The following is a 12,870-nucleotide window of genomic DNA, read 5'->3' as shown; positions in this document are numbered from 1 at the left end:
AATGTTTTTTGCCAATAGGTATTAATGACAATTGTTTTGATATGATGAATTTCCACACTGTTTAGGCTTTTATGTCTGTGCATGTCCATTCACATGCCTATAATGCAAGTGAATGGGTTTAATTTGACCAAAGCTGTAATTCAGTGGTCAACATTTGGAAAACATAATGTGCAACACTATATGTAAGCGAATAAGTTGCAAAAGGTAGCCTATTGTTTTTTACAAGTTAATAATACTGGCTTATTTTTTTCACCAACAAACTTTTTAAGAGTAGATGTAAATAAGAAAAAGTTGCATCTTGTCACATTAGCACAGGTGCTATGTACAACAGGATTTTGTATAAAAAGCTAACTATAGGCGTCAGAATGAGGATGGCTGAAAACTGATATCTAATTGTTATTCACCCTCAATCTCCTTACCGTCCTGTGTTGCCTAATAGATGACTTGCTGACTCGTTTTCCTACCTGTCAAGGTCAATTGTTATCCCCTTGGTAATTTATTATTAGCAGATGGGCCCTCGTGCCTCCATTTTTCAGGTGATGGATGCTGCAAACCTTCTTAGACCAGAAAGGTTGAAACAATAAAGCTGTTAAACCAAACTACATTCCACAAAGAATATTTTATAGGTTCATTATCCATGTTTTCAGCCTCACTAGCTGTTATCAGCATCATCCTTCACTCCACAGCAGACCTGTGGCAAACCAGCAATGCAGCACATTCAGCTATGAGAAAAAAAAAAGTGGTTGTATAATTAATGTATTTGCTTGCACAATGCAATCATTCTGTGTCAACAAAAGGATAATGTGTACTGTTCTGCAGCTGGGCGTAAAGCAGTGTTACTTACATAAGCCATGCAATACTCCTTTGGATACACAAAATCATAAACCCTGTTTGTTAAACAACAATCTCTCAGCATGAATGTGTTTCCGGTCCGTAACAGATCAACTCCGCTCTGTAGCAATCTCTGCATGCATTCAGAGGGACTGTGTGACATGAGCACTTGTGCTATCCTGTATGTGTAATGAAAATATTGAATACAATATTAAAGTGCCCAGAATTTTAAAGTAAAACTCCACCCTTCAAAGTCTGTTTACAGGTCTTGGGGACTTCTATGTGTAAAACTGTGTATAAAGCCTTTTGTAGCTCCAGAGGGAGTCTGAAATCTGATAAATTGCCTCAAATGATCTCACTTGAGTCAGCATCGGTTGTGTCTGAAGACTTCAAGTTTTAAAATGAAAGAAATCTAGGGGTGCATGAAGCTAGTGGCTCGAGGCTACATTAGCCTCTACTGACGTAACACACCCTAAATCTCAGACCGAACTGTCTGCGGTCGACCAGAATTGTGGGTAGAACAGAGATTCACTTTAGTCTTTTGAGACTCAGGTGACTGTAATTTGAAGTGTTTTTATGTTTATATTGTTTACTTTTTCTTATTATTAGGTGGTGTGATTGAGGACAAAGTGTGTTTCTAATGAATCTTCACAAATACCTTTGCAATAATAAATCTCTCTTTAGCCTGATAATTAAACCTACACTTTATAATTATGTTCTAGGAGCTTCTGTTTATATACTTATACTTATATGCGCTGGTGATTTGCAAGGACTTTTAACCTGTAACTCAAACTTCAAAGGGCTTGCTATTGCTCATTGTCCAACAAATATTTTTGTTTTAATGACAATACCTCTGAGGGAAGATATATGTATATATTATATATCATAAGATTTACTTTTGTCAGTCTTTCAACATACTGTTAACTGCTCCAGAAAATCCAGAAAATACTTAGTCTGCCTGCTCAGGTGCACTCATCTTTCATGCATGATGGGCCATATGAAAATTCATATAATATGAAAAGTGTGTTTGCATGTGAGTTGACAATATAAGTGCCCCCTTCTGTATGTGTGAAGTACACCAGAAGAGCATAGCCCACTGTCACGCTCATAACTTATTGAACTGTGACAGCCGTTCACCACGCAGATCGTGTCCTCCTCCGCCTGCAGGAAGGCAGCAAAGAGACGGAAAGGGCAGGAAGATGGCGGAGAGTTCAATCTTTAGTGAGAATCTCGGCCACAACAGACTCTCATTGTGACATTAGAGAGAAACGTCAAGAGGAACTGATGTGAAATGACGCCCAATCATCCAAATTAATCTGTGTTAGTGAATGCTCTGCCACGTTCTGTGAGTGCCTCAAGAGGTTGTTGGATTTCATTTTGATATCATCGTGATACGCTGAGGGCCATTACTCCATTCTCTTATTTCATTTCAAGGTAACGCTTTAAAACAAAACTACAAGTGGTCTGTCAGAATATCTGTGCTGCTTTCAACACACCAACAACAACGAAAGAAATGTTTTTTACTGCAGATTTGGAAGAAGTTTTGACCTGAGTCATGATTTAAACTCCATTAAAACTCCCACTCATAGAACTCATAGAAGTGTGCCAAACTAATATTTTAAAGCCTTTATTGCACAGCATCTCTGAATGTGAACAGATAGATTCCCAGAACAACATACCTTTTATTTCACATAATGCTGACAAATCCTCAGCATTTTTTGTAGCTCTGCAGGCCACAATTTAAATCACTCTCTATAGCCATGAGATGGCAAACCATTTCATACATGAACATAACATACTGTAGGTACAGATTTAATGTAACACACACACACACACACACACACACACACAGAGTAAAACAAGGTGGTGTTTGTTCAGCAAAATTGAACTTTAACTGCTGGTTAAATATCAGCTACAGTTTCATTGTTTGACACTGATATGAATCTTTTCTCTTTTTTTCAAATGCATGATTGTGATTAACAAAGGACAACCATACAGGGTAGCAGCGAGCAGTGCATGACCATAATACAAATGTATTGTTTTTCAGAATAAATAGACATATTGTCAATGTAGGAGTCATATTTTTACACATAATGCAAAAAGGATAATTATTATCAAGTCAGATGTTCATGATCTCTCTGATCTCTTCTGCTTACTGGCATTAATAGGTCAGTCCTTGCAGGGGAATAATGCTTTGTACCATCCAAACAGGAATCCATACAGAATATGAACAACCCATCACTCAATTTAACCTACAACATAGCAAATTTGCTCATCAAGGGGAGCTTACGTATATGACACATTTAATAAATTTTGTGAGGTGCGTAATTTTTAGACTCTCTCAATATTACAGTAAATCTTTAATCTTTAATTAAATAAAGCTTTTTAAATAATTATAATATTAATTTTGCCTTGCAGTGGTTTGAGCTTTAAATTATGTGAAACACTTTTACTCCAGATTTTCTTTGTTTGTTTTATAAAAAATGGCATTTTAAATGACCATACTGGACCAAATGACTAACGATGAATGTTGTTTTCTTTTGCATGCACATCTCATAATGTCTATGAGTTCCACAAATTATATTGCACGGTATTCTTACTATTCTATATTGTCACTTTTAGAACTTCATATCCAAAAATAAATACATAAATAAATATTATGGGAGACTGAAAGAACATATTCGTTCACGACCTGCAGCATTTGAAGCGCACAAGTTTATGAAAAGCTTTCTTGAAGTCCTCATTGGACATTGTGTATATGATCGGGTTGATGAGGGAGTTCAGATATCCCAACCAGGTGAAAAAGTCAAACAACTCGGGGTTAAAACATGTCTCACACGTGGCCACCACCAATGTGTAAATGAAAAACGGCAGCCAGCAAACGATATAAGCGCCGAGGATTATACCCAAAGTCTTGGTCGCTTTTCTCTCTCTGGCTGCTGAAATGCGCTTTTTCTCCAAAAGCGCGTCCGATACCGTCACTTTCACCTGGTTCTCGCTTGTTGAAGACCCGGTGTCGCTGGACTGGGTGTCGTGTCTTCCGCACTGCAGAGAGGTTGTGGACGCCACGGATCCAGGGGAGTTGGTGACCAGGTGCGCTGAGGTGAGTCTCTTCCCCACCTTCTTGGGGGACTGCTTCAGGATCCGTTTCCGAGCCTCGACGTATATCCGTCCGTAGAGGACAATAAGCAGCAATGTGGGGATGTAGAAAGCCCCAAAGGTGGAGTAGATGGTGTAGAAAATATGATCAGTGTTGACGCTGCAGCTGGTCAGCTCCTCCGCCTTCACCTGCCTCCAGAAGAGAGGAGGCAGGGAGATGGAGATGGCGATGACCCAGGCTGTGGCCACCATCCCGGCCGCGCGCCCCGGCGTGCGTTTTTTGGAGTACTCCACCGCGTCTGTGATGGCCCAGTACCTATCCAAAGCGATTACGCACAGGTGGAGGATAGACGCCGTGCAACACGTTATGTCCGAAGAGAGCCAGATGTCGCACACGATTTGCCCCAACGTCCAGGTGTGGATAACCGTGTAGAGGACGCAGATGGGCATCACCAGAATGGACACCAGCAGGTCGGTGATGGCCAGAGAGGCAATCAGAAAGTTCGCAGGAGTTTGCAGTTTCTTCGACTGGGAGATTATCGCTACGACGAACGCGTTGGATAAAGTGGTGGCGAGTGTTATGCCGGAAAGAATCACCGCCAGACTGATCTGATAGGCGAGACTCTCTGCGCTGACATCCACAGTGGATGGATCAGTAATACAACTGTCGTTTGTGGTGTTGACCGGCTGAGTTGGCTCGACTTGACCGGAGCGCTCCATAACTTTTAGTCACTTTTTCTCATATTTGATGTCACCCTCTGAGATGTCTGTCATTTAAGGTGCCCTTTCTCTTGATGGACATCTCTTTATCCGTGCCATCCGGTCACATAAATGGCATAATGGTGGTAAATCTTAAACATAAAAACGGATTCCTTTCTTACTCATTTGCTTCTGTTAGCCTATTTCAGGTATTAATGTGCAGATGCCACATTGTTGAAGTAAATATCCATTCCCCGCTGTTCAAACTTTTCCGTTTTTTAGCCATAAAAGAAAAGGTCTTAACTGTTGTAGGCCCACACAACAGACAGAAAAGGTTTATATGTAAATGTAAATGATGAGCAGTGCTTCCTGATGTCCCAACATCTGGGAAGATGTCACAGATAATCCGCATGTAGGGCAGAAGTTCTCCGGAGCTGTGTTTCCTCAGGCCCCCTGTGGTTGAATGGTGAGTCAACCCAAAGTCTCAATTTTATACAGACTCTGACATCTAACAAGTACCACTGATAACAGCCTTGTTTTTCTCTCTCTCTCCTTATGAAGAGTAGGCTATCTGCTGGGTCATAGTGCCCAGAGTGTCTCATTTGTCACCAAAAACATTAATTGATTTGAAAAAATACCTTATATCACAGAATAAAAAAACTGCCACTGTCAATAATAGTCATTTATAAAGGGTTTATAAGTTGTAACTAATGGCTTTATTAACGGTACCAATACTTTATAGATCCATTTATAATCATCAGGGAGAACAACCTTTGGTTGCCAGGTTGTGAAAAGTCTCTCTGGCATTTGAGTCAATAACAGTTTAAAATAGCATTTAATAAATTGTTCATAAAACACTACAATAGTAGTGTAGTTGCATGTAGCGTTAAGGCATTTTAAAGTATTTATTAATGCACAGTATTTGCCAAAAGTTATAACTTCTCCTATGATGTCATATTCTATTCTATCACTATTGTCATCCACCTGTTTATACAACAGCCTCCACGTATGGGTGCTAACAGGAGGAGTTATATTGTTGGCAAATATTAATACTCAATCTGCTTACAACTACATTATAGTGTATTTCTGTATACATTATTGTTTATATGAATGCGAAATATGACCATGTCATCTTTGTAGTGAAGCTGTTGTATGCTCCAGTTTCCATAAATTAAAGTCAGAACATTATAAAACATTTGTAAATGATTAATAAAGCCATAAGTTACAACTTATAAACCCTCTATAATGAGTGCTTTCTTAGGAAGTGGTGCCACCATGCTTCATGCATACATCTCAACATCATAGCGTCATTTTAAATAGAAATAATGATGGTTGATGCAGTGATTCTTTTGACATTTCATGGCTAGAAGAGTCAGTATCAGGAGTTCACTTGCATTGAATCCTGCCATTTTTGGCACTTCTGATGTGTGATAACGGCTGTCATAGATATTGACATTGGGTTACTGCCAGTTACACATGAAGCTGTGAACCTCTCACGCCCAGTCAGCCTTTGATGCTAATTCTCAAGTTCACTCATTGCCTTCACTGAGGCTGTCATGGGCCAAAAATCTATTCAAGAGCCTGGCGGTTTTTGTGAAATACATTTTAAGTCTGGTCAGGAAATATATAAATTATGCTATCAGACTCAACTCCCAACAGGCATGTGCGCGCACACACACACACACACACACGCACACACACACACACACACACACACACACACACACACCAGGACAATGTCCATTTTCCAAACTGAAATGACTCAGAGTAATAAACCTGCTATAATATATTCTTTTCTCGTCTCAAGCTGCTGTAGCAATCATATCTCCCCTTTTACTTTTATTCATTTCCTCATCAGAAACTTTTAATTAAAATTGACTTATCACTTACATTGCGCCCAATATTTTTCAAAAATCACATTTAAACTGTCTTCATCTGTGGTGCTCAGCTGGTTTTGTTAACAGCTGGAATGTATTGTTTTAGAGCAGAGATCTTCAACAGGGGATCCGGGACCCCTAGGGGGTCCTCAGAGTCACTGCACGGCGGCCTCCAAATTATTGTTAATTTTTGAAAGTTTAAAAAAAAACATGTAAATGCCATAACATAATTCCAACATATTATTAGCAAATATAAATCCCTACTGATGATAGGCTTACTGGCCTATAGGTAAGGTAGTCACTAAGATAGCAGCCCACAAATACAGTTAATCCAAAGATTCACTGTGCCATTTATAAAATCATGCCAACAATTAATATTTTAATAGCTTATGCAAAAAGGTATGTATGAAAGCTTTAGGCTGCCCTAACAGTATATTGTAGGCCCAGTTTAATATGCAACTTCATTTAAAACAATATGTAGTAGGGGGTCCCTGCTACGCTCATTTTCAGTTAAGGGGTCCTTAAAAAACTGTTGAAGACCCCTGTTTTAGAGGTTTTGAGGCAATATTTTAGAAAACATCAAAACACATCAACATGTTTGGCACCTTGACCTTTCAGTTGTTTAATTTCAACTTAAAGTATATCATTCAGAGTAAGGATTCAAACACAATTTTACCCATAAACAGAATATGAGTGACCATGATTTAATGCAATGGAAGTGTCATTGGCAGACACCTATGTGTGCTTAAGATATACTTTGGAAGAATATTTATTATCATTTTGAACTGTATTAAAGATAGTTAAAATGCTCTTTTACTGTCTGAAAAACAAAGCAATGTACAAGAAAACAAAAGTGGGGTTCTTTGCTGCATCTTCAACATCTCAGTCCAAATGTTATACTTCTTTTGAAAGCATTCTACCCCAGAAAGTAATGAATTTGAGTCCATAAACTACCCTAGTTTTGACACAAATGCTTGACAGTTTGGGACTTTTCAACAGCATCCAGTTTATAAGGACAAAAAACTACTGCTATATCAGGACCATGGACAGCTCCTCCTTTTTTATCCTTATCTGTATTATAAATGCAAAACCTGCTGGAGCTGAAAAAATAAACACCTTAATTCATGGTGTCTATCATAATAGCTCATTCTGGATGGTAGAGGTGCCTAATATCATGACTAGTGTGGGAGACCTAGGTTCGATTCCCACTGCGATACATCAACCAATGTGTCCCTGAGCAAGACATTTAACCCCAAGTTGCTCCAGAGGTGTGCAACCTCTGACATATATGTGGTCATAACATCTACATCTTATAAATTATTCCCTGTTATATATTGTTCTTATTCTTATTCAATCAGTCAGTTAATATGTTGTTATGTTAATATTTCATAGTCATAGTTAATATTTAATAATACTCTACTGCACTGTTCAATCCCTGCACTGTTCACTCTTTGTTCACTATTGCACACAGTCTACCATAGCACCTTACCTTATCATGGTCATTGCATTTCTGTGCGTGATTTTTATTTTTATTTTATTTTTATTCTTATGTATGTGTGATATATGTGTGTGTATATGTGTTTGTTGTGTTAAGGTTGTCTAAGCTACTGGATCCTAAAATTTCGTTCCTTCGGGATGAATAAAGTATCTATCTATATATATATATATAGGAATTGTAAGTCGCTTTGGATAAAAGCGTCAGCTAAATGACATGTAATGTAATGTAATGTAATACCACAAATCTTTACGTCAACAGACTTTCCTTAGGTCAGTAGGTCATGCTCTTGAGATCACTTAAGATCACTGTTATTCTCCTCTACTTTAACATCTGTGAATGTCACAATGATGACACATTAAAAAGATATAATATGATAATATAATGACAAGGTGGAGGTGAAATTTGTTATTTTCTATATGGGGATAGGTCAGTGTAGATGTCTGCATGAGTCTGTTTAAATCCCACTTACACTGTGATCTATATCCCCTCACCCAAAGACCCCAACAATTGACTTCAGTCATTACTTCCTTGTTGGCAGGGCCATAGCCAAGCAATGAGACAATGAGCTGTAATGTTATGGTTAGGGAAACTTTGGCCAGACACCAAAATGCTCTAAATCAAATGAATTATTTAGTTGTTGCTATTATGTATTTTGTTAATTGACAAGGATGTGCTTTAAAGCTTTCTACACGATGTCAAGAATGAAATTCTGTTTGGGGAAATACTGAAATAAGAGACCATTAAATACAAAATACCCACCAAACCACTCTTAGCTGTGGCTCCGCTTGCTGTTGTTCTCAGCAGTTACATTAACCTTTGTCGTGAACTTCAGACAAGCCCATTCAAAAAGAAAAAAAAATGGCAAGAGCATTTGTGTCAAACAGTTGAGCGTCATTGGGAGTTTAATGTAGCATGAAGGTATCTCACTGAGGTGCAAATTAATGATGCATTCATCTGAACTCACAGTTTTAACGAATAATCTATGGCAGGAAAAAAGGAACAGACCATCAAAGTCTCTAAACAGCATTGTGCTACTGGGCAGATGTAGTTAATGAATAACAGTATCAACAATTTTTGATTGATTTCAGATGCATGCATACTTGACTAATGCACTCATGTTAATTGTAATTCAGTTTTCCCGCATTTAATCTTCACTTTATAAGCACTTTATACTTGCACTCATGCACATGGAAATACATTTTCAAGCTTTAAAAATCCTTTTACATCTTAATGAGCAAGAGTCAGGTTGGTGACACTCATCTCAAACACCAACATTATCCAAAAGGCATACATAAATACCATTGACACCTTGGAAAATCACATTAGGAATGGGCTTTTTCTCTGATCCCAGACAATTGCTTTTGGTGTTAATGAATTCACTATTGCATCTGTTACAGAACACTGTCAGTAACCTGGTTGTAAAACCTGATTATAGTGTATATTTTGCTCCTATTGGGCATACCAAATTGTTTACTTTTTGGTGAATTCAAAATGTATGTTGGTGAAGTCAAACTATGTCCTCAGTGATTTATGTGGTTGTTTTGCACAGAATTCCCCTGCAGGCAGCGACAAACAGCAATTATGTCTCTGTATCCAAGCTCAGCAGAGAGTATCGTGAGGCAGTACTCAGTGAAACATACCCTCCTGTGAGTTCATAATTGTACCCCTTGACTGACCATGACGGTCTGGCACTGCTAATGTACGAGAACTGGGCAAAATACAGCCACCATTACCACTGTTTACACAAAAACACATGCTCGTTTCTGTCATCCTAATGTGTGATACTTTGTTTTGTTTCCTAGTTGTAGTTTTCTGTGTGAAAAGGCTTTGGTGTGAGTGACCCAGTTCAGCGGCAGCAGCAGCAGCACAGGGCAATTTTTGTGACTCTGTGTCTGTTATCTCCCCTCACCTCTAAACACATTGCAGCACAGCACAGTAGCTGGCTACATCCAATCTCACACTGGCCCTGAAAGTCCTATTTTTAGTCAGCTAATAAGGTATCCAGTGAGACTTAAAGTCAATACATTATACCACATACAAGCACAGGGCGATTAATGCTATTAATGCGATAAATGTTACATGACTATTAAAACAAATGGTAAAGATACATTAGCAAGAAATTAAGAGTAGACTCTTCGACAAACATTTACAATTTTACACTGTTACACTTTCTCAGAGTGAAGTTTAATCAAGAGCACTTTTAAAACAATTTTAGGGGTGGCCTTTTAGTTTTTGTGGACTTCTATTTCTATCAATAACTGACAGCTGTAGAGACTGAGACCAAATAGGGCAAATGCAAATCAGGGCAGATCCCTTGTTGTTGTGAGACTCAACCCTCCCACTCCACCTACCCAAAACTATTGCTGTAGGAAATGGCTCCTTCTTATCCAAGTGATTATTGTATGAGATGAGATTCTGGAGAAATGACCAAGCTGAGCAGCTAGGTCAGCCATGTTTGAAGCCTGGATCCTAAAAGTTATAAAGCTGTAAAAAGCAAGCAAGAAAGTGTGTATAGAATACGTTTCATGTTGATGTCACATTATGAGCTGACATGCAGGTTGCATATTAAAACCCTTCACTGACATCATGTAAAAGAAATCCCTCCATAGGCCAGTTCCATTTAGTTTGAGTTTGGTCACTTACAATTAAATAAAAAGTTAAGTGAAGTTAAGTTACCTGCAATATATAATCAAGAAAGTTAAATAGTGTTCATAAATATTTCTCTGTCAATATGATATATTGTTCTACATTAAACTTCCCAGCAGTATGTAAAGTAGTTAAAATTAGCCCCATCTCGACAAGATAGAACATTTAAAGGGGAAGAGCGCTACTTTTATACATCAAAGTCCGTTTACAAGTCTTGGGGAGTTCTACTGCATATGTGGAAAAAATTGAATAAAGCCTTTTGTGGCTCCAGAGGGAGCTGTGTGGAGCTTGATAAACGTCCTCAAGTAACTATTAAGTCACTTGAGTCAGTGACCGATATGTCTGTGGTCGAGTTGCATTGTGGGTAATGTTGGTGCAAAGTTATAGGAGTGCAATGCTAAATCAGTGGATGACTCTTTTAAGATGCTGCTTACATATTATTAATGCATTGTAATGACAATTCAATAATATACAACTACATTTACTTATACTTCTCTCTAACATGTTGCTGTTAATACCTGATACTGTGAAATTTAAATGTAATGGAGTATATTTTACTTCAGTGCAGGATCTGAATACTTCCTCTACCACTGTGTATAATCTGAAGGCTGAGTACAATGACAGAATCAAATATAGGACACATGTTGAGTTGCAGAACCCCACTGCAGTGTGCCCCAGCCTGGTCTGATGGCATATGGTGCATTCTGCTCTGCCAATCAGCTCCCGAAGGCCTATTGCTAAAACTGTATCGGTGGCGATATGGGCTTCTATTTACAACTGTAAGCTTTTTGGAGTTCTTTCCAAATCTGACAATTATATGAAGGAGCTGTATGAAGGTAAATATGGTGCAAAAAGGGAGAGCTTGTAGAATACAATGTGAGAACTTGCAGAACAAAAAATCTGAACTTGTATGTTAAAATTTGCACTTGTAAAAATTTAATTTGCACTTGTAAAAAAGGGAGAGCTTGTAGAATACAATGTGAGAACTTGTAGAACAAAAAATCTGAACTTGTATGTTAAAATTTGCACTTGTAAAAATTTAATTTGCACTTGTAAAAAATATTCACACACATGTGATCTGAATTTGAAGTCATACAAAGAAAAAAAACATGAGAGCTTGTAAAAAAAATCTGAACTTGTAAGTTGAAATTTGCACTTGTAGAAAATGTTCACACACCTGTATTCTGAATGTGAAGTTACAGAAAAAATATTCACAAATGTGTAGATTGATATTTACATGAACACAATGACAGCTGCAAACTTATAATGCAACATTTACTCGTATACTTTTTTTTTTACTCTGGTTCATTTACCATCACAACCACAACTCAGTGATTACAACCTCTCGAATCTGTCACTGCAACTTCACATATGTGCTCTCTCGCATCACAAAGTGGCCAATCTGCGCGCCTCGACTTTCACAACACGCTTGACGATACATTTGGTGCAAAACTAATTTGTACCTGTGGACTTAGGCTGTGGAGCTCTGAGCTAACAGAACGGGAAAAGCCTTCTTATATACAGTCTATGGGAAAAGCAGGGTTTCTATCGCCAGATGAGGGACAACTCTGTGCGGCTTATTTATGTAGCATGGAAACTTGGTGGAATAGCATGCTAGCGTTAGCTAACTAGCAGCCAGCCCGCTTCTGAATAAATACCTTTTGTCTAAACATTTTTAACAGTCAAACTAAAACACTGGCGGTGAGCTCCACGGCCTGCAGCCGCAGACGGACCGTCATCAGTGGGTAACAGGTGCCAAGTTTCGCATCCCTGCCGAGAATTGCATCCACTAGGGAAAATAATGATTTTATAAGGCAATGTACTGTTTAAAAACTAGGCAATAGTAAATCTCTTTGTCATGTTCATCAATAATGATTAGGATTTTAGAAGGTTTAGAGAGACATCAATGTTTTATCAGACTCTGTAGTAGCATTTCCTTGCTACTTAGATGCAATTTTCGGCAGCAATGAATTCTGCAGAAATTATTGTTTCTGCCCAAGCGGGTGCAATTCTTAGCAGGGATGCACAACATCAGCAAAGCAAGCTCTGGTCATGGCCGGGGGATGGGCCGCTGCTACCGGATGTGGGGCTCTCCGTGTCCCGCTGGAGCTCCGACTGCAGGTCGAGGTCGGCAGCGAAGCTTTCTGGCAAAAGCAGTGTTGCTACGCTGGTCGATCCCCACTGATGACGGTCCGTCTGCGGCTGCAGGCCGTGGAGCTC

At 38.7% G+C, this 12,870-nt stretch overlaps 1 protein-coding gene across 1 annotated transcript; it reads right to left on the bottom strand.

Moving 5' to 3' along the window:
• Window positions 1–2,448: 2,448 nt before the first annotated feature.
• Window positions 2,449–5,094, bottom strand: htr1b (5-hydroxytryptamine (serotonin) receptor 1B). The gene has a single exon (XM_031279294.2). It carries the CDS (start codon window positions 4,648–4,650, stop codon window positions 3,517–3,519), a length of 1,134 nt encoding a protein of 377 aa, XP_031135154.1. The 5' UTR covers window positions 4,651–5,094; the 3' UTR covers window positions 2,449–3,516.
• Window positions 5,095–12,870: the final 7,776 nt, after the last annotated feature.

This window comes from Sander lucioperca, chromosome 18 (assembly GCF_008315115.2).
Source record: "Sander lucioperca isolate FBNREF2018 chromosome 18, SLUC_FBN_1.2, whole genome shotgun sequence".
Classification (NCBI taxonomy): Eukaryota; Metazoa; Chordata; class Actinopteri; order Perciformes; family Percidae; genus Sander; species Sander lucioperca.
The sequence above is the reverse complement of the archived record's forward strand: the minus strand, read 5'-3'. Positions and strand labels throughout refer to the sequence as shown.

Coding starts and splice junctions, on each gene's coding strand:
- htr1b (XM_031279294.2), bottom strand. CDS start 4,650: ATGGAGCGCTCCGGTCAAGTCGAGCCAACTCAGCCGGTCAACACCACA.